This window comes from Gossypium hirsutum, chromosome A05, assembly GCF_007990345.1.
Source record: "Gossypium hirsutum isolate 1008001.06 chromosome A05, Gossypium_hirsutum_v2.1, whole genome shotgun sequence".
Classification (NCBI taxonomy): Eukaryota; Viridiplantae; Streptophyta; class Magnoliopsida; order Malvales; family Malvaceae; genus Gossypium; species Gossypium hirsutum.
Genome location: NC_053428.1, coordinates 81,945,292 through 81,967,165, shown reverse-complemented (window position 1 = coordinate 81,967,165; position 21,874 = coordinate 81,945,292). Strand labels below are relative to the sequence as shown.

The window sequence follows — 21,874 nt, the reverse complement described above, 5'->3', positions numbered from 1 at the left end:
TAATTCAGGGTTATTTTCGTCCGCGCAATCAAACTTATACGAAGACCTATGACGTGTTTAAAACCTAATTTGGGTTGCCAACACCTCTATAAATAAGACATTAGGGGTTCGATATAATTAAGTTGTCCTAGGCACCTTCAAAAACCCTAGTAGTTTAGGAGTATAAGTAGATTATTTTCTTTTCGATTTTTCAATAACTCTTTTGTTTTTCCTCTTGAAATTAGTTTTGATTCAAGAGTATATCTATTTAATTAAAGTATTTTAGTTTATTTATTATTGCCTTCGATTTATTTCTCTATTCCAATCACGATATTTGCTACTCCGTTCCCCATTCAATATTCAATCCATGATTATTCAAATCTCTTTTCTCTCTCGAATAGGCCATGCTTTTCACATAATTTATTCAATCGAGATAGAAATTATGAATAAGGGGAGATTAATGAGTGGATAAGGATGTGATTAACAGAGGATTTAGGGTTTCCCAAAAGGGATTAGTTGGTATGAATTATGTATGCTTAAACCACTAAGATTGATAAGCCTAGGAAGTTATCATAGGCTAAACGAGGTCGAGAGATAAGTTGAACTGAGTAAATCATAATTTATCTTGGTTGAGAAATTAAGGTCGGGAGATAAACAAGTATCAACCAATCGATTAGTTAATTAGAGGCTGGAAGGTAATAATTGGTTAACCGATAGCTAATCCACCCTACAACCCTAATCCGAAGTTAGTTACAAACCTTGAAGCGAATTGATCTTTCTAATTGGTTTATTGATTTATTTCGTTTGTTTATTTTTCTTTATTTATTTCTTTTCGTTATTTACTTATTTTTATCTCTTCAATTTATTTTATGGTTTATCGTAATATAGGAGTTAATTACTACTACTTAGACTTATTATTGTAAAAACGTTTTCATTATATATTTCATCATCTTTTGGGTACAATCCTCGGAATACTTTCAAAGTATTTTATTGTTCTAAACTATATTACAATTTGACCCGTGCACTTGCAGACACTGCTGTTCTTAATTCTTCTATTTTTGGTGTTATATTTAACTATTCATTTATTGGCGGCCACACGGCGGCACAAAAAAATAACTTTTTTACCTACCGATATCGGTGCCGCCAGATAACTCGACGACAACAAAAAATATTCTTGACAAGTTTTTTTCTTCTTTTTTCTATCTGAAAAAATAAGTTTTTTTTTATTTCTTCAATGCCTATTAAAAATATTTTTTATTTTTTTCTCCCTAAATATCCGTAAAAAAATATGAGTCTTTTGAAAAATATACAATGGTGTCGCCTGTCCTTGTGATGGCATCAATTTTTTTTTTAAATACAATAACCACCATTGAGAGCGATGCCGTCGATTGGTCTAATGACATTGACAAATTCTATAAATTTCAAGTCATTCTCATACATGATTTTTCATTGGGATTATTTTCATAAATAATCATTTCTTTTCTTATCATTAAAAAAAAACCAATGTTGAGGGAAGGTAGGCCCCACTCATTGTATTTGCCGTAATTATGTCATAATCTGATATATATCATATTTACCTTGTTTTGAGGGATTAATTTGCATTTTAGGTCCATCAGTATATTGACTTTCATCTAAGTCATAAACATTTAATTTGATATAATGATTGAATTTTATAATTAACAAATTATGTCTATGAATTTTGTGAAATAACAAATATGAAAAAAAGAAGCTCAAAATGTATATATTAAGACATCTTCTATATGGAAATGATATAATCCAGGTGATATAAATATCTAACTTGTTATAATATGATGTTTTTGTATGTTGAAAGTTTAATTTTCTTCTTTGCATAACTTGGTGTATAAAAGAACCAAACCTGGAAGAGGAGTGCTACAGTGGAAGGACCGAACGGAGAGAAATTGGGTTTCCTTTCTTAGATAAGAAAGTACTTAAAATAAAGTCCAACCTTTGATAAACTGAAACTGACCACTTATTATGTTATTGTCTTAATAAGCTTGCAAATGTTCCCAAAATGTAGGTGAGTCGATTCTTACATTAGCTTTGAACAATTGTTTTCTTGCCCATCTTATGTATGTCTATATAAGTATCTCTTTCACCTCACCCTTAGAACATTTGAAACGTGTGGCAATCGGCAACGTACAAGTTGAAATTTGATAACCCAAAGGCAAAGCAGTGCTGTAGTTGGTACACCTGTTTTCTGTTCCCTCCCCTCAATTGGTTGCTTCAATCCACGTTAATCACCAAGTCTGCCAATATTTAATTTCCCAGTTTTGTATCACTAAACTAAGTCTTACCAAACCTATTCATTTCATGAATTGCTGCTTATTAATAATAAACTCAACAAAAGAAACAAAGGAGGGGAAGGATTAATTATGTACCAAATGGCAACATCAGCTAGGTATAAACTTGGGTAAGTACCATTCATCATATTTATATATTTATATCTATGCGGAATGCTTGAACGCCACTAAAACATTAACATATACTACAAGTCTTTCGTAAAAAGTAAAGTTACTGTGCTATCTTTGTGTACCATATATGATCTCTTTATATATAGAGAGAGAGATGGTATAGGGAAAAAAAAAACAAATGTGATGAAGAAGAAATGAATAGGAGTGCAACATGAAAAGCTTTCAATATTATTCCATTCATGTTGTGAATAGGTGATAAAAACAGAAAGAGGGAATGGAGCAGGTGGCGATGGATATGAAGGCGGTAGTAGGCATGAGAAGTGAGATGGAATTGACGGACGGGATAGGCAGTTTGTTGGGTTTTACAAGTAGCTACTGCTGCCTTGTTCTCATCGTCATCTTCTTCTTGTTCGCCGTTCCTCGTTGTGCAATGTCTGTAATTGAATTGCTCAACTTTATGAACTTCAATGTCTTCTTCACCTTCCGTTACAAGTGCAATCCTACCACGATGAAGGCTGCCGCAACAGTAACAGTACCCTATTGTTGTGTGTGTCTATATGAAGCAGAAGAAGGGGAGAGGCTACGGCGGCTACCCAGATGCAAACACTGCTTCCATGTTGATTGCATCGATGCCTGGTTCCAATATCGCTCCACTTGCCCTCTTTGTAGAAATGAGGTTTCTATTGGCCTCCGCCGCCCACACAATCAACTTGTTTCTTTTTTGCACAATCTTTTTGGGAAAATACATCACTAGCTACTACATTTTTTTTTATTTATTTCCTGTTTTCTTATTTTTGGGAAACCTTGTTTCGTCTTAACTTTCTCAATGTCCCAAAAGTCCTGCTAACACCTGATTCTTCAGCACTAGTACACTCATTTGTCTTTAATAAATGGTAACTTCAGCAAGTACGACTTTTTTTTTTTTATTGATCATAGAAACTTCTATATACATCTATAATATATCTGCTATAGATATATGGATCAGAGTATACAAAGAACTGCAGCTAATGACAGAAAAAAAGGGTTTAATTACAAGCTTGAATTCTTTATTCAAGATTTCTAAATTGTTTTATCATGAAACAAATAGAAATTCGCGGGAATCATGTATGCAAAATATAGGTTCATATTTTATAAATCACATATAATAAATAAAAAAATTTTATAATTTAAAATTAATAATGATAATAACAACACATATGAGCAGAAAGTTTTTGTATAATAATATGAAAATGTATAAACCAATTAAAAATAAATCATAAGTTGTATTTGTAAAGTTGAAATTTTATGCATAATGATGACATAAATTTAATTTTCATTATTGATAATTTTTATTGATTGTGTTTAAAATGTGTAAAAGACAAATAATTTCATAAAAATATAATTTATTTCATGTTAATTAAGTACTTGAATTCAATTAAAGATTTAAATATATGAATAAAGGGAACAACTAATGGGAAGGGCATGCAAATGCAATGGTGAAAGAGAGCAGTTGAGATTGAGAGGAGGGTGGGGTTGTCTTAGGCTTTGAGGAGTTACGTATAATTCTGTGTAATCCTACCAACCCATTAATGTTTTGAGTGGGATTGCGAAGGAAACAAGAGCCAGAATTTAAAAGAGAAATACATATACATAGTAATTTGATGGATCATGATTGACCATCATAATGAGCACGTCAGTCAGTCAGTCCACCCAATAGCAAATTTGGGATGGATTAATGGGAACCACAAATATTGCTCTCCTTTTTTTTTTTTTCTTTGGGCGACATGTTTGCTTTTGGTAGAAGAAGATGATGAAAATTAACATATTGTTTTAGGTTAAGTTCCTTCATATATAATTAATTTGTTTTTGAGTCCAACTAGGGAGTGTTAATGGTGTGGTAGGTAGCCAAGAATTGATTCTTGTTTTTGTGTTTGGTTTGAATTCTTATAGTGCTTCAACTTTAACCCCAACCACCCCATCTTCTGCATTTGAAAATAGAGATCAATCTGCGTTGGATCCACATAATCAGTGGTACTACTGCTATGAGTTTATCGAATCTTAATATGATAAAATAGTTTTAAAAAATTTATAAATAAATATTAATTTAAAGCGTAATATAAATATAAAATAAATCTATAGTTATTTTAGATTTTATTTTTTTACGCGCTTACATATAATTTATGTCAAATATGAATACCATAATTGTTTGTAATATATTTTTAATTAATTTGATATAATTAATTTTAAACATGTAATTGATAAATTTTAATTTTTTAAATTTATTTATTATAAATATTAATATTTATATATGTTTCCAATTAGGTATTATGAAGATGGTGATATTTATAAAAAAAATAATTAAAATTACATAATTGATAATTTTATAATTTTTTACTATTGCAATTATAAAATTTACTATCATATTTTAATATTAAATATTTATTTTTATGTTATACATTATTTATTATTATTTTATCCGCAATATTCTTTACTTGTGTATTATAAATTATTTATCATTACTTTTACCTCTATGTTATTAATTTGGTTACAAAATACTACTTACCATTATGTTATAAATAACATACTATCAGTTTATAATTATTCTATTTTAAAATATCAATCTAAGACATTTTGGGCCCTGATTCTAATAAGCTACAAGGTTACTTGCAGTTACACCTGCTTTCCTTTTATCATTATTTTCATAAAATATTTAATGTGATATTTATACTTTAAAAATATTAAATCTAATATCTGTGTTTTATTATAATATATGTGTTTTCATAAAATATTCAATGTAATACATGTACTTTAAAAATATCTAATGTGATACATAAACTATCAATATGTGTTTTATTATGATACTTAATTTTAATCTCATTAATGAATTGTTAAACCAATAATCAATGAAAATTCGACATATAAATTTTTTTTCAAATCATCAAGTCTACATGAATATTAAAACATTACTAATTTTCTTATCCGTGCAATGCATGAATTTACTAAATGTATAAATTATTTGGAATTATATATGATTTGTTGTGGAATTTAATTGTTTAGATTAAATAATGAAAATATGCAATTATAAATATAATTATAAAAATATTTAAGTTTAAAGTCGCATCTTCATAATGACCATTTTAAATTAATTGATTTTGTTTTTAAAATAATAATAAGTTTTATTATCATCCATAAACATTTCAAATTAAATTGTATTTACTTGGATAACCATGATTTTTTTTTTAAAAAAGTTCAGTTTTGAGTAGTAATAAATTTTAAAGCGTAATAAAATAAAATATTAAAATAATTATACAACTTTTAATCTATAAACAATAAATTTTGGAAGTTTTAAATACTATTAAAATTTTATAATATTATTTTTACTTTTTACATTATGTCTTTAAATTTTTTAAAAATTGTATCATTGTTATTTTAAACAACAGCTCTATCATTAACAGGTTTAAATATTTTAGCAGTATTTTATTTTCTTTTTAAAAGAATTTTAAAAAATTGATTGTGTGTATTTATTAAACTATGTTATATTTATTTGATAATTTTTTTAATTTTTTTTTCAATATTTCATAAATCAAATCGTTTTGGAAAGTGAAAAAAAAATTCAAATGAGAAATTTATATATATTTTTAAAAAAATTCAAGTGTGGCCGGACCCATTCAAATAACTCATATGACTCTTTTTAAAATAATGAATTATTAAAAATATATTAATATTAACATATTTTATAATTAAATTTAAAATAAAACATTTAAAAATTTTATTTACTCAAGCCCGACCCAAGAGCAAAAAGAAACTTTGTTCAAGCCCAGCCCAAAAGCAAAAAAAACATTTAAACATTTTATTTAGGCTTGAGGGCAAATTTTATGTGCATGTGTTTAGTGAATTATTGTAATAAATGCTATGAAATGAATTAAAATTTTACATAGTTAAGTGTTATTTGGATAATTCCATAAATTTACTCTCGATTTTACCAAAAAGATTTTATTAAAATTATGGTTTAGTCTTTAAACTTTGCTTTAAATAATATAATCAGATTTTGTTTTATTAATTAATCTAAAACGAAACTTGATTTCTAGATTTAATTCGAAAATAATGTGTTTTAATTGATTTATGACTTAATTGGAAAAATGGGTAACATAAATTAAAATATGAATAATGAGTCTTGACTATGAGTATTAATTATTGTATATAAATTAAAATAGGAGTATATTAAAAACTATAAAATTAAATAAGTTAATAAAGAAAAATTGATTAAAAGTATAAGCTAATAGAGAATAAGTAAGTTGAGCCCGAAATAGATATATACAATTAAGTGACTAAAATTAGTATAAATTGAGCCTTGGTATTAATGGTTAAGAGCTTAGCAAAACCCCTAGGGAACAAAAAGTTCAAGCCCCACCCTTTATATTTTTCCTTTTTATTTTTCAGCAACTAAGTATGAAAGCTAATCTAGTATAAGAAACAAATGTGGTAGAAAATGACTAATAAATGGGCAATAGCCCAATGGTTTAATATTTATTCTTTTCCTTTGCTTACCTATGTTCAAGTCATGCCTTCTATTTTTAATAAATTCGGTAAAATGGTTTAATTATCAAATTAGCCCTCAACTTTGGAAAATTTACAATGACGCTCAAAGATTTGTAAAGCTTAAAAATTCACCCCAATCCAATCCCAACAAGAGTTCATCTCTTATCATTCTTTAAAAATAAAAATACATATCTTCTTATCCTAATAGAATTTATCCTCCTTATTTCTATTTATTCCCCCTTTTTTTCATCTTTTCTTTTGAAAATGTTTTCTCTCCATTGTTGATAATTATTTTTGTTCTCGAATCAAAATCTATTCCCGATTTCAACTCGTTTTTCTACCTGTTGATTTTTCGTCAATTACATCCCGTATTTTTATCAAAATTTTGGTAAGAATTCTCGTTTCGATTTATTAGAACTCGTCAACTTTGGAATTTCGTTGTTTCATTAAATCTTCCAATCTGCTATCAATCTTTAACGTTTTTGTCAAAAATCCCCTCAAATCTTGAAAACCCCTTATTGATCATCCCATTTTGTCAATTGAAAAGTCATTGTTGGTGTTTGGATCGAGCTTGAACATGGGGTAGTCGCTTGAGATCCCGGGAAAGTAAGGTGGGTGACTTTTTATGAAAATTTGAGTCAAATTTTGAAACTACCGAGGTGCACACGGTCTACCACACGGGCGTGTAGCACGTTCGTGTGGGTCACACGGTCCCTCACACGACAATGTTCCTCTATTTTCCTGTAACACCCTATACTCGGCTTGGTTGTCGAGCCCAAATATCAGGATGCCAAACCACCGTCTCATGTCATACACAACAAATAAAAGCTCATTCTAAAATAAATGTCTTTCATATTAGCATTCGAATAGGTTTTAAGTCAATCTTACTCTTTAGTTATACATCAAATAGTCTTATACTAATAGTTAAACATGTACAAGGTCCATTAAGTAGAATTTCGAAACAGGCTACGTAGGTATCGATGTTTTCCTTGCATGGTATTGATACCGTATGGAAATCGGTACCAAATCAGCATTTCACTTATCATTTAAAATGCAAAGCACAAGAAAATATCGGTACAATTGAAAAAGTATAGACAAAATTACCTCGAGTATCGATACTCGTGATAGGGCATCGATACCAATTTATGATGACTTCCTGCACATTTCAAAATCAAAGAGGTATCGTTTTTAACACACGAATATCAATACCTCTGCTTCAGACCATAAAAATATAACATACATAAGCATAAAGATTACTTTAACTTGTACCAATTCATCATGCTACCATTATATTATCAAATAAATGTTAAAATGACCATAATAATAGTTTTAACATCGAAAATCAGTTCGAGTAGTAATCAACATAACACGATTTAAATCTCAAAATTCTAAAAGCAATTAAGCTATGGAACTTCCAAAACATCATAGAAAAAATTAACACAAAGTTTATCACATTGCCTTATTCTTGAAACATAAACGAATAAATAATAAACACATATGAAAAAGTGAAAATGAACTTGCTTGGATCACCCCCTCGGAACCACATTGCTCACACCAGAACTTAACTACTCTGCAAGGGCTTAAGAAGGGAGTGGGTGAGCTCAACAAGCTCAGTGAATGCCTAGAACAACTACCATGCAAACAATTCATCATGTATTAACGAAACAACCATATATCACAACCTCAACAATTCCAACAATAGTGTCATATTATACTTACTCGTGTATTATTTACTAGTTCTTTTACATGGTAATCATATTCACTTTTAAACATATATTACATTACACATATAATCACATAAAATTTAAGCATATATCACAATACTCATATAATTACATAACATTTAAGCATATATCACAATACTCATGTAATCACATAACATTCAAGCATATATCACAATACTCAAAAACATGTTTACGATAAATTAGTACTTGAGCTATGAAACGTAAAAGTGGGCACTATCACCATTCATTGGATACATGGATCTCTAACACACCACATAGACTTATAGAGTCAAATAGGCACCAAAAGTGAAGCATAAAGCTAACACTCTCCAACACACCAAACATGTCCCATTGAATGGAGCTTAGCTCACATTCTCTTATTTCTCCAAACATGTCCCAAGGCCTCAACGCCCAAATCATATAACATATAAGTGAGTACTAACAATCCTATGGCATGCCAATTGTATCCAATGGTTTCAAGAATCACAAGGCCAAAATATATGTTATTAAGCACGCATATATTACTTACCGATTTATTGTTCACTATCACTGCATATTTACATGATAAGCACATAATTATCACTGCCACTTGGCATGTTTGACATGCCTACATATGCACTTTCACAACAGTAATCATGAACACATGTCACATGTAATTGCATCTTATCTCAATTCACATTTTTGTAATAACAGAAGCATATATTTCACAACTTAAACAGAAGTACTAGAAAGCTTCCACTCGAAATTTAGAGTAGAGGTTTAGGCTACGAATAAATTCCCAAATAACATATTGGATCATGTCCACAAGTAATTATTTCAAACACTCACCAATTATGCTTTCGTCGAAAAATCGAAAGCTCAAACTAGGTTTTCATTGTCTTTATCTCTACTCGTAGAAGGTCCTATCAACTCCAACGCTTCAACAAAGTAAATTACACAACAACACAATCAATATTCAGTCAAAGACTCACATCAAACAATAAAAAACACAAGCCTAAGCTAGGTTCTTTTTTGACCGAAACCTTAGATATAGAAAATTTAAAATTCGAATATATCGGTCTATACTTAATATTTTTTCCTGAAATGAATTTCATTCATCTAATTATTTACCTACGACTGATTCTCAACCTTTAAACTTTGCAAAACTACTCAATTCATAATATCAAAATTTTTGGCATGTTAATAGCAATTTTAACGAAAATTCATTAAAACTCAAGAAATATTTAACGAAACTTCAAAGTAAGTTTAGAAACTTTATAATCATGTCGAAACTAATTGAAAAGCACTTTAAAACCACGTTTTTACCTAAAATCCACCATTAACAACCCAATTTTTGATTTTTATTTAAACATGCAATTTAATGGCTAAAAATTTCATTTAAAAGACTAGATATCATTTAAAAATAATTAGGAATTGAACCATTACCTTAGTTGATAAAAAAATTGAGCGTTTGACCGAAAATACAAAAAACCCACAAGCTTGACAATAGAGGAATCTATGGTGTTTTTGGGTGTTTTTCTTAGAGTTTATGGAGGTTTAATGGTTTGGAAAGTGATAGAAATCAAAGGAATTTAGGTTTGGCAAAGAAAATGGAATGGAAGACTTGGGAGAACAAAGGGATGGCAAAACAAGTTATGGAGAAGAACTAATGTGAAAATAAAACTATAAATAGGGGTTTTTAGGTTGAATTTTAAAATCTAATCTAATTGCCTCTTAAAAACTCTAAGTTTTGACTCTTTTACAAACCAGAATAGGTTTTCAATGCAGGTTGGTCCACATGGCCATATGCCTTATTTTTTTCAGTACATGTTGGTCCACACGGGTATAAAAAGTTACATGGCCTGGCGACACGGCCGTGTGACCCTAAGCTACACGGGCACAATGAGTTACACGGTCTATCCATATAGTCGTGTGACCTTATATTACACGGGCACAATGAGTTACACGGTCTATCCATATAGTCGTGTGACATTATATTACACGGGCACAGTTAGTTACACGGTTAGCGTATATGGGCATGTGAAGTAGCCACACGACCATATTCCTAAGCGACACGGTCTGAGCTCTGTCACATGGCTGTGTGACCCCTGTTTTTAAATTTTCTAGATTTTTTGTTTTGTTTTAAAATGACCCTTGGATGTTTTTAAATTGTTTTTAGGGTCCTGTAAGCTCGGTTTAAGGTCTGTAAATGTATTTATATTTTGAATTCGAATGAATTATTGAAAGTTATGGAGTGATTCGTATAACTATTTCTATTTGAAAATAAATGTTCTGAATTGAACCGTAATACTCTGTAACTCTAAACCGATGACGGACGCAGGTTAGGGATGTTACAAGGACGCAGGCTCGACATACAGAGTGTCTCAACTTGTTGTAGACTTTATTTAAGATTATTATTAATTCCATTATTATTATTGTTTATTTCAATTATGGAACTGTAACATGTGATATGAGGTTTTAAAAGCTAATCATTTAGGATGTATGATATTATTTATTATGAAGTCAGAAATTAGTTGAACTATGATTTATATTTATTATTGATAAGGTTATATGATGAGATTTAGTATAGTTATATATATATATATATATGATAAAAACAAGTTTATTTATTTACAAGAGCTGTTATATTCGTGATAGTTTTTGGTGTCAGTATGAAAAATTTGTTTGTATAAAACAAGTTTAGAATTGAAAATTGATTTGAAAAAAGTCTGGACCACTTCGGTGGTTTATGTGATCTCTTCGACTCTGGTCTACCGTCTAGGTCGGGTTAAGGAGGTACTAATTTTCTTACTTGTGCTATGCACGGATTTATTGTGTGTATAAATTAGTTATAATAAATAAATTTAAATAATTTAATGTGTGCAGTTAGTAATATTGATTATAATTATAAAATAATTCATGTGTCTTTAATTAATAAGAGTGTAAAATAGTTACTTATATATAAAATGCACGAATTTATTGTATTTAATTTAAAAGACAAAAATATTAGTCCATATTTTTTTATATATAAAAGATTTATACACAATATTAATTTGAACACATCAAGTTGAGTACTATATCAGAATTACCACCATTCAATTTGGGGAAAGTTTTAGATTAGTTTTGAATCAATAACTTCCTTCTAATATTATTATTTCTCTTTTTCACACACATATATATATATATATTGTCATAATGGTTTTTTAGGTCCGCTAGACGGATTTTAAGAAATATGGAGTTATCACCAATCTTTTTTAATTAGGTGTGATTAACCATTTAAAAACATATCTCTTTAATAAAACTTTTAAAATTAAATTTTCTTACTGACAATATATTTTTTTTCTACGAAATAGAAATTGAGTTTGAGAGTATAGAGACATGTGAGGAAGGTATTAATACCCTCACGATACCCAATTAAAAAAATAGTACCATTAGTATGTGTTATCTTTCTTTACTTTTGACATAATAAATTTAAACTTAACGTATAAAACTAATTCTTGTCATAGAAATCAATTTTATTATGAATGAAACAAATTTATTTTTTAAAACAAAAATCCTAATGGCATCTTGGTGGAGACTTGTGATTAATTTTTTAAAATTTTTTTTATTTCATTCTTGAAAAAAAGATTTTTTTTACAATAAGTAATTATTGAATGTCCCAACAACACCTGTAATGCCCCGATTTTTGGGCTTGGAAGTATTGGGCCTTGAGTCTAGGTTCGGGTAGAAGACGGCCCGAATAATTTGAATGTTTTAATTATTATTATTATTATTATTTAGTATGTTTAGTCTAGTAATTAAATAAATTACGATGGATTTATTCTGTGGGAAAAGGCTTGGGTTTGATTTAAGACTCTAGAAAAATTTTAATTTTATGCTACCTTAGGGAATCTGGGTAGTAGGCCTTATTAATAATTTGGGCTACTTTTTAGAATAAAGGAGCGCTTGGCCCAGTGGCTAAGCATGCTAGGAAGGCATGGGAGGTGCTTGGGTTCAAGGCACGGCGTGCGCAAATGGTTGTTTTTTTACAACCAAGAATTTCCGCAAGGAGGCCTTATAAATATTTCGAGAGGAAAGGTGACACAAAAGAGGCATGTGGTCAAGTGGCAAGGAGGTATTAAGAGTGTGCATGTGATTAGGGGTTCGAGCATGGTAAATAGCATATTTTGTTTTTAAATGAATCGGGACTGCAACAAATAAGTCTTAAGATTAATTGTGAGCAGATTATTTTATGAGAAGAGCTTCAGTGCGGTGGCAGTAGCATGCTAGGCCTGTCGAGAGGTTATGGGTTCAATTCCAGGGGATGGCAAATCATGTTTTATTTTCAAACGGGCCAGAACTGAAGCAGGTAGAGTTTATAAATAATTATGAGAAGATTGTGACATGAAAGGAACTTTGGTGCAGTGGCAAGAAGCGTGGGTGTGGGGTTAGAAGGTCGCGAGTTTGAGATGTATAGCAGGCGAAATTTCATTTTTATTTCGCAATTAACTGAGGCTTCAGTAGATAAAGGTTAAGATTAATTGTGACCCTATATTAGTAAAGAAAGAACCGTGGTGTTGTGGCCAGCAGCTCAAGTGAAGGCACATGGGCGGACGAGGTTTGGAGTTCGAGCCTGCTGATCGGTTGGGAGTTTGAAAATGAAATTCGAACTTCGAATTTGGCCAAAAATCAAGGAGCAAATTAGGGAATTGGAATTTAAAAAGAATTACTATGCCGAAATACATTCATTCAGCTATATCTAGTAAGTGCCGTATATCATTGGCCCTTAGGATTTTTTTTTTCTTTTTTGGTAGTTGGGGTATTTTAATTTGGCTAATTCTTCTTCCCTTTTAATCGGTTCTTGTTTTGTTAAGTTGCAAATTTATATTTTTCTTTTCTTTTTTTTTTCATTCTCTTTTTCTATTTCTCTTCTTCTTGTTTTTCTTTTCTCCCCTATAGCCGAATCTTTTTACTATTCTACTTATCTCAACTTTCTTATCATTTATTCCTAAGCTTTATACACAAAAGCCGAAATCCCGAAAGACTATATTTCTTCTTTGCCGATTTCTCCTAGCCAAAACCCTCTGGTTCTCCTCCATCTTTGTGACCAATTCTCTAATCCTCTGAACCCCAATTTTCTGTCGACAAGACCACAGCAAAACTCCCATATTCCATCTTTCTTTACACAGTTACAAAAAGCCGAAAACACATAGTCAAAGGGGCATAGCCGAATTCATAAGATCACTAAAGGCTCTATTTTTGTTAACTTTTGTGGGGTTAGATCTGCATCAGAATCGAGTAGGAATAACTAGAATCATTAACCGAAGGAACCGGTGGTAAGTTTTTGAACCTATTTTTTATTTCAGGTTTTAGAAAAGCCGAAACACCTAAAGGTTTAGGGAGGCTATCGATTTGGGCTCTGTGGCTCTAAGGGTTGTGACAACTATTTTATTATGATAATAGTGTTTAAAACCCTATAAAACATATAACTTGGAAATCTTTCTCTGCCCTTTCATCACAACAAGGGACTCTTTGGAAATATTTAAAACCCCACTTTCAGCTGTGTATCTGTACCCTTTTGAATCAAGAGTACTCAACAAAATTAAATTTCTTTTCAATTCTGGAACATGCCGCACGTCACTAAGTGTTCTGACAACTCCATCAAACATCTTAACTTTAATTGTTCCAACACCTGCGATTTTACATGAAGCATTATTTCCCATCAAAACAACACCTTTAGATACTGTTTCGTAAGTTATAAACCAATCCCGATTGAGACTCATGTGGAAGGTGCAGCCTGAATCAAGTATCCACTCCTCGCTTACTTTAGAATCATTGACTGAAGCGACTAGAAGTTCACCATCGCTGTAGTCTTCTACAACATCAGCTTCACTGGAATTTTCTGGTTGTTTTCCCTTTTGATTCGCAGCCTCCCTTTTAATCTTATTTTGTAGTTTATAGCACTCAGATTTAATGTGCCCTTTCTTCTTGCAGAAGTTACAAGTTTTACCTCTGCTTGAAGACTTCGATCTACCCTTAGATTTACCACGAGGATTCCGTTCCTGTATCCTACCACGATCATCATCAGCATTCCGATCTTGTCTCCCACGAACAATGAGACCCTCTCCCTGAGAGTCGAGTTTAACCACAAGATGCTTCATCTTATCATACGAGGTTAAAGAATCATAAACCTCATCAACTGTGAGAGACTCGCGGCTATATAAAATCGTATCTCTAAAGGTTGAATAAGACGGGAGCAACGAACAAAGTAGAATCAACTCTAGATCTTCCTTATCATACTGAACCTCCATGGCCTCCAAGTTTGAGAGAATTTCTTTAAACACTGTTAAGTGTTCGTGTGCAGACGCACATTCCTCCAAACGATGAGCATAAAGACCCTACTTCATATGTAACTTGCTTGTTAGAGTTTTCGACATACATATTTGTTCTAGCCTCTTCCATAATGCAGCGGCAGTTTTCTCTTTCATCACATCCTGCAAAATTTCGTTGGACAAATGCAGATGTAATTGTGTTAATGCCTTTCGATCCTTACACTTCTTCTCTTCATCTGTTAATGTCGAAGGCATCTTATCTATCCCTAGCAGGGCATCCTCTAGATCCATCTGTGCAAGAACTGCTTGCATCTTAATTTGCCATAACGCAAATCTGGTGTTGCGATCCGACAGTGAAATTTCATACTTCAAAGACGCCATTACCGTGATCGAGATGAATAACTCAGAAGCTCTGATACCAATTTGTGAAAAATAAAATAAAATAAAATAAAATAAAATAAAGAACACAGAAATTTTAAGTGGAAACCCTTTCGGGGAAAAAAACCACAGGCAGAGGAGAAGAAAATTCACTATGTTGAAAAATTTGAATCAAATACAAGAGGAATAGACTATGTCTATTTATAGGCTTGCAAAGCCATATTCTAGTAGGATTGAAACACCTTATCCTAATCAATATAAAATAGATGGAGTTTAATAAGGTTTAAAAACCTTATTCTAAAATAAAATAAAAGAAGTCTAGTTCTATATGGATTTTACTTTTATTTTATTTTCCATCGTATTTTATTTAAATAAGAATTTGGGTCAATTAATTCTAACAAAGCATTTTTTGGTGTTTTAATAACCTATGAGGCCAAATCGGACCTCGAAAATGACTAAAGGCTATTTGAATGTGTAGGGTACCAATTCAGGCCCAATAATACAAATAAAGATGCCAGTGTTGCGATACCAGCATGCAGCATCGCGACACCTAATATCAACGCATCTAGGGTGAAAAAAAGGTTGATGCCGCGACATGGGACCTTGATGTTACGACACCACGATGATTTTATAGAAAAATTAGTTGTTTTTCTTAGACAAAAATTTTAGATTATTTTCTTAATTGGACCTTAAACATTTAATAGTATATTGTATTTATTAGAATCAAAGTGTATTTAAGGTTGTATGGGCGCCAAACAACATTTAGCTTATATAGGTCACCTTATAATCTCTTGATAGGGGTTATATGTTAGACCTAGTTAGATAGACAATTTTGTTTTACTTTAGCTTTATTTTAATGTTTGCTTAGTTGGAACTTTTCCATTCCTATGTGAAGACATTTGCGAGCTGAGATTGTTTCGGAACCACGCTTCAATTATTTATCAATGAAGCATTCTCTTTTCTTTTGTTATTTATCTTTTATTAGCCTAGTCAACTAATGTTTGTATGAATATTGGGATAAAATATTGTGCATATTTTATATCTTGCAGGTTTCGGTTATGGATCTGATTTATTAATTAAGTAATTATTTATCTAAAATTGGCTGTTTATTCAAGAGTGCTTAGTATAGTAGGGAGTGACGCCCCTAGTAGAATATCGAGACAGATGAGACCGAGAGGGTATCCTATCAAGTATAACTTATGCTAAGCGGTGAGACCGAGAGGGTATTCGTATGCCCAGAAAGAGGTTGAGAGGGTGACTTAGGTGGTAATCCTTAGTGAAGATGAGACCGAAGTGGTAATCCTTAGTGACTTTGGTGGTAATCTTAGCTAAGGGTGGTAAACAACTCAGTTGAGGGTAATTAATGAGTTAATTGATAATTGGGATTTAATCGGTCAGAGGCTGAGAGCTTACATCGTTGACAGTAGGAATAGGAAATTCCATTAGCTTAATTTTGGATTAATTAATTTTATTACTTTAATCAACACTTTAATTTGGATTCACACTACTAACTTGTAACTCGATTAGATTAGTAATTATTTTCAGTAATTAATTTAATAATAAATTTCTCTAATCTGTAATCCTTGGGTATGATCCTCAGAATACTTACCGGTGTTCCATTGTAACACAAATTTATATTACAATTGACATGTTCGGTTATAGATACCGCACTTAATTTATATATATTTATTTATTTGCATGATTTTAACTCTAAACATTCACACATTTGGAAGCAATCAACTTGTTTGCGCCGTTGTCGAGAATTGTGACAATGAAAATTGTTATTAAGTTAATTGCTTTGTAAAAGAATATTAATCGAAAAACGAACGAGTCAGATATTTTACTAATTTTTTTTCATTTTCATTTTCATTATTTTATTTTATTTTATTCAGTTACCTGGTTGACTAATTAATTTAATAATGGATGAAGTTTATTATGAGTTTAATGATAATAGTAGTTGGGATGAGGAACATGAAATGACCCTATGGTACAACGATGAAGTATACGAGGAAAGATTTTACGAAGAATGGGAGATTAAGGGGAATTGTAGATTGCTCATAATGAAGCTTCAACAAGGAAACGAAGTAATGACTCCATTAGATGAGGTTCTACATGAGGTTCCTAACTTGGATCACGAAGATCCCTGTAGTGCTATCAACCATCCTGAACCAGATTGTACAAAACCATTGAATGGAAATAGTAATGAAGCATCAAGTTGGATGAACATAGCCTCGAAAAACAAATGGAGTTGCACTTAAAAATACAACATGCCTGAATATTCAGTTCAATGGGACCTGGATTTAATTATGGATGAGGATATATATAAGTAGTTGCGTGAGTAACATAGGAGTAATCAAAGATCAAGATGATGGACTAAAGTCTCAACAAGCCAATGGAATTGTGATATCGGATGTGGAGAAAACGAGCAATCATACAAGTCTCCTTATGAGTCGTATGACCAAGAGGAGTATATGCTCGAATATTCAAACGAGATCTCATGCAATTCACAATAAACATCTTCATGTGAAGTGATTAAACAGTCAATATCCGAGCGGCTAGAGGTAATTTTAGGTCACCTAATGCTAATGATAGAGTTACTCCAACAAATGTACGAATCAATGATCCCATTGGATAAGGTCGAACATGATGCCCAAAACAATGATTATGAGACTTCGAAATTAGATTACAAAAGTCAACAAGAGGTTGGAATCGAAGACGGGAAAGAATTGAAAATCGCCGAAGAAGTCTCCAATCCAATTAACTTAGTCATAGATGTAGAAATAGATGCAACATTAACCTCTAACATTGAGCTTAAACTGATTCTGAGTCAAGGTGTTAACGAGTTGACACATCTTCTAGCCAAAGTAGAGGAAACGCTAACCGAAGAAATCATACATATGCTCCAAAATGTTGATATATTGCTCGTGAAATTTAGGCCAATCTTCGTCTGTTCTCCTCTGCAAGTCGACCTAGTATAGTGCTCCAACACCTTGGGATGGCGGCAGAATAGTTTTCTTAAACGCTAACTATCGCATCACTTGATTGGATTCATGCATCTCCACCGTGGCGTAAACTATCAATGGCATCTTCACGTACCAAACATTGGGATTGACCAAGAATTCGAACGAGATGCATTGTTGAATTCTCGGATCGGAGTATGATATCTATTCAAACTATAGTACGAAATAATAAAGTTTATTACCTACTTAATATTAAATAAATTTTATATAATTAAAAATTTTAAAAAACTAACCTCGGCTTCCAATAGTTGATCTAACAGTAGTCGAATATCTTCAAACTCCTCTAGTAGTCCCATATAACTCGAGCTATGATTCCACCTATTCAAATGATTTTTTTTTCAAAAATCAACCTAATTAAATAATATTATGATAACTATATTATAGAATTAATTTGACCTTGTTATAAGTGGAAAAGTATAAGGGTAGTCGGCTTGGGGACATAAAAATGGTAGTCATAACCATGCCCATAACTACAGAAGGAGTATGCAACCACCAATTTTATTTTTTTGTGGTTGTGTTACCCAACACATCTCCCAGTACAACACCACCAACACGGTTGACCCTCAACTGAGTCGGCCAGTTTCTTTCAAGTCAACAAGCTGTAGCAGCCACCTTAAATGTACAAGAGTTTAAGATTTAACGGGGCATTAGAACACCTCTGATTAACTTCAGGATGTACGCTCAGGCGTGTTGTTCTCGTTTAAGGGGACTTGAACTACCGTGGAGATTTTTGAAATTTTCTTGCAACCATTTCATCTCTATTCGGCTACCGAAGAACTTGCCCGACACATTGCCTAACAGTTACTCGCAAGTGCCACTGTAATCGTCAATGACCACTGATCCTATAATGACTGACCCATTCACCTGTAAACGAGCTGTAATTGAGCGTCTTCAAATGTGATTGTACATTCACCACATGGAAGATGGAATGTGTGTGTCTTGGGTCTCCATTTTTCCACCAATGCGCTGATAAGTTTAAGGTTCAATTTACACCCCTGAGCATACAGTACATGTGGAAGAATCCTGCATCTTCCAAATAAGGTTCAATCATACACGATGGCCTCGAAGATAGATTATGTAAATATGTCTACAAAATCCAATCTTTGGGTAGATTATAAAAAAAAATATTTTTAACAACTTAATAATGAACTTAAATAAAATTATAAAAATTAAAGATATTTAATTACCATTTTTAATTGAATTGTGAAAATGTGGTTGTCATCGAAATGAATAAGAGTATTTGTCATTCCAAAATTGAATTAAAGTGAGTAAAAATGATAAACAGAATTAAATTAAGACGAACTTGAGAGGATTTTAATTAAAATTCTAGAACTAAATTCTTGAGAGAATTAAGAGAAATGGATTTGAATGAAAAAAATGAGGAAAAGATTTGGATTTATATAGAAATAAAACTAGTCATTTTTTATGGCCATTGACAATTTGACTATTGGAGAATTCGACCATTAGGGAGGTTACCGTTGGGTGAAAACATGTCCAGCTTATCTCTCTAAAATCAGTCTATTTTGGTAAATATACCAAAAATCGCCTAATCACTTAATTATTTTTTTTAAATCGACATTTTTACATAATTTAGCTGAATTTTTAGGTAAAAGAGTTTATTTTTAGTAACTTTAATATAAAATGGATAAAAAAATTATTTGTTAAAAATTATAGTTTAACAATTGAAACAAACAGGATAAAATATACAATGTTTTCGTGATTAAAAAAATTAATATAATTTTATTTGAGTTGGACCATCAAATCATTTTTATTTAGTACAATTAAACTGTTGAACGCTCGTTAGAATCTATAAGATCAATTATGTTTAGACCATGTATATCAATATTAGAGTATACCTTTCGGAAATTGAATTATGACTTTAAACAATATTTACAATAATATAATATCAATTTTTAAGTAAATTTATTTAGACTTAACAACTAAAACATTATGACAAATTTATATGAAATATAATAAAGACATCAGCACAAACACATGAAAACTAAAATAGTATGAGCACGGTAAGATTCATATTAAATAAATTATTAATATGTAACATTTTTGTAAAAAACTATTATATTTTAAACACATAAAATATAACACAAATAGGGCGGACTATAAAATATTTATAAATGATATGTCTAAAGCACCGTAAATCAATGGAGTAAAATAGTTCATGCCATAACTTAGTATATATATATAATAATTTTAGATGCAATCAATAGAAATTATAGAGGCTAAATATCAATTTTATACAATATGATATGTGAACTTCAATTTGTTTCAATCTATTCTATGGCAAGAGACAAGTTTTAAAGATAGTTATAGATTTTAAATTCAATCGATTAGAAGTTGCAGTAAGAAAGTAATCAAGTTGAAATTCAAATCTAAAATATCTATTCTGATTTTTGTCTAAATTTATTCATATTTGTAAAAAATTAATTAATTTTTTTAAATCTAGCTTTATTTTTTAAAATAAAAAATATAATTGTTTTTATTCAATATTTAGTAATTATTTATATGTTTTACTACCATTATATATATTCTTATATTAAGTTTCTACCATAAACAATTTAAACTATTTTATAATTTTAGTCTAATATACTTAATCTTTATATGATATAAATTAAATAATATAAATTTGAAACTGAGTAAGGTTGAACTAAGTATAGGCTTTAAATATTAGTACTTGAATTTGACTCATATTTAAAACAGACCTAATATTTTTATCAAACATAATATATTTTTTCTAAACCCTTTACATATTTTAAACAAGTAATCCAGTCATTAAACGAGTCTAACAACATGTACTTAAATATTATTTATATTATTAACTTGTTTCATTCCAGATGCGAAATTGATGGGAAGAAGCCTACCTATCTAAATGAATTATGCTAAACGCCTAGGGGCGTCAGTGGGGTAGGTTTCTCGAGGTCCCGCCCTACTTTGCCCCTAATTGGGCGAGGATGGGGACAGAAATTAGACCCACCTTGAGTGGTGGGACAAGCATGGGTATGACCTTGTACCTGCCCTATCCCCGCCCACCCTACATCATCCCTGCCTGCCCTGCATAATATAATAAACATATTTAAAAATAAACATTTATAAAACTCTAATTTTGGTAACAATACTCAACTCACATTCACGACTTTTTTTTTTAAATGGTGACAGTTGGAATAATGTCACATATGTGGTGGGAGTTCGGAGGGCAGGTATTTTATACTTTTTTTTCATAAAAAAAAATTTGCTTGTATTTATTTAACTGATACTTATAAATATATCATATGAAGTGGGTTACGAATAAAGGCGAATCTAAGGGGCTGGCAGGAGCTTTAGCCCCCCTAAAATGGAAAATTGTTATTTAGGTCCTTTAAAAATTTTAAAATTTTAAATTATTAAAGGTAAAATTACACTTTAGTTCCCCTAAAATTATAAAAATTCGATTTATTCCTTTAAAAATTATAAAGATATTGACTATAAAAAATTTAAATTTTTATTCGACCCCTAAAAAGTTATTCTGACTTTACCTCTAA

The 21,874-nt window shown here is 30.9% G+C and overlaps 1 protein-coding gene across 1 annotated transcript; it reads left to right on the top strand.

Annotated features, from left to right (window-relative positions):
- Positions 1–2,685: 2,685 nt before the first annotated feature.
- LOC107961100 (E3 ubiquitin-protein ligase ATL59) lies at positions 2,686–3,165 on the top strand. Its single transcript, XM_016897336.1, has one exon. It carries the CDS (start codon positions 2,686–2,688, stop codon positions 3,163–3,165), a length of 480 nt encoding a protein of 159 aa, XP_016752825.1.
- The last annotated feature ends 18,709 nt before the right edge of the window (positions 3,166–21,874 follow it).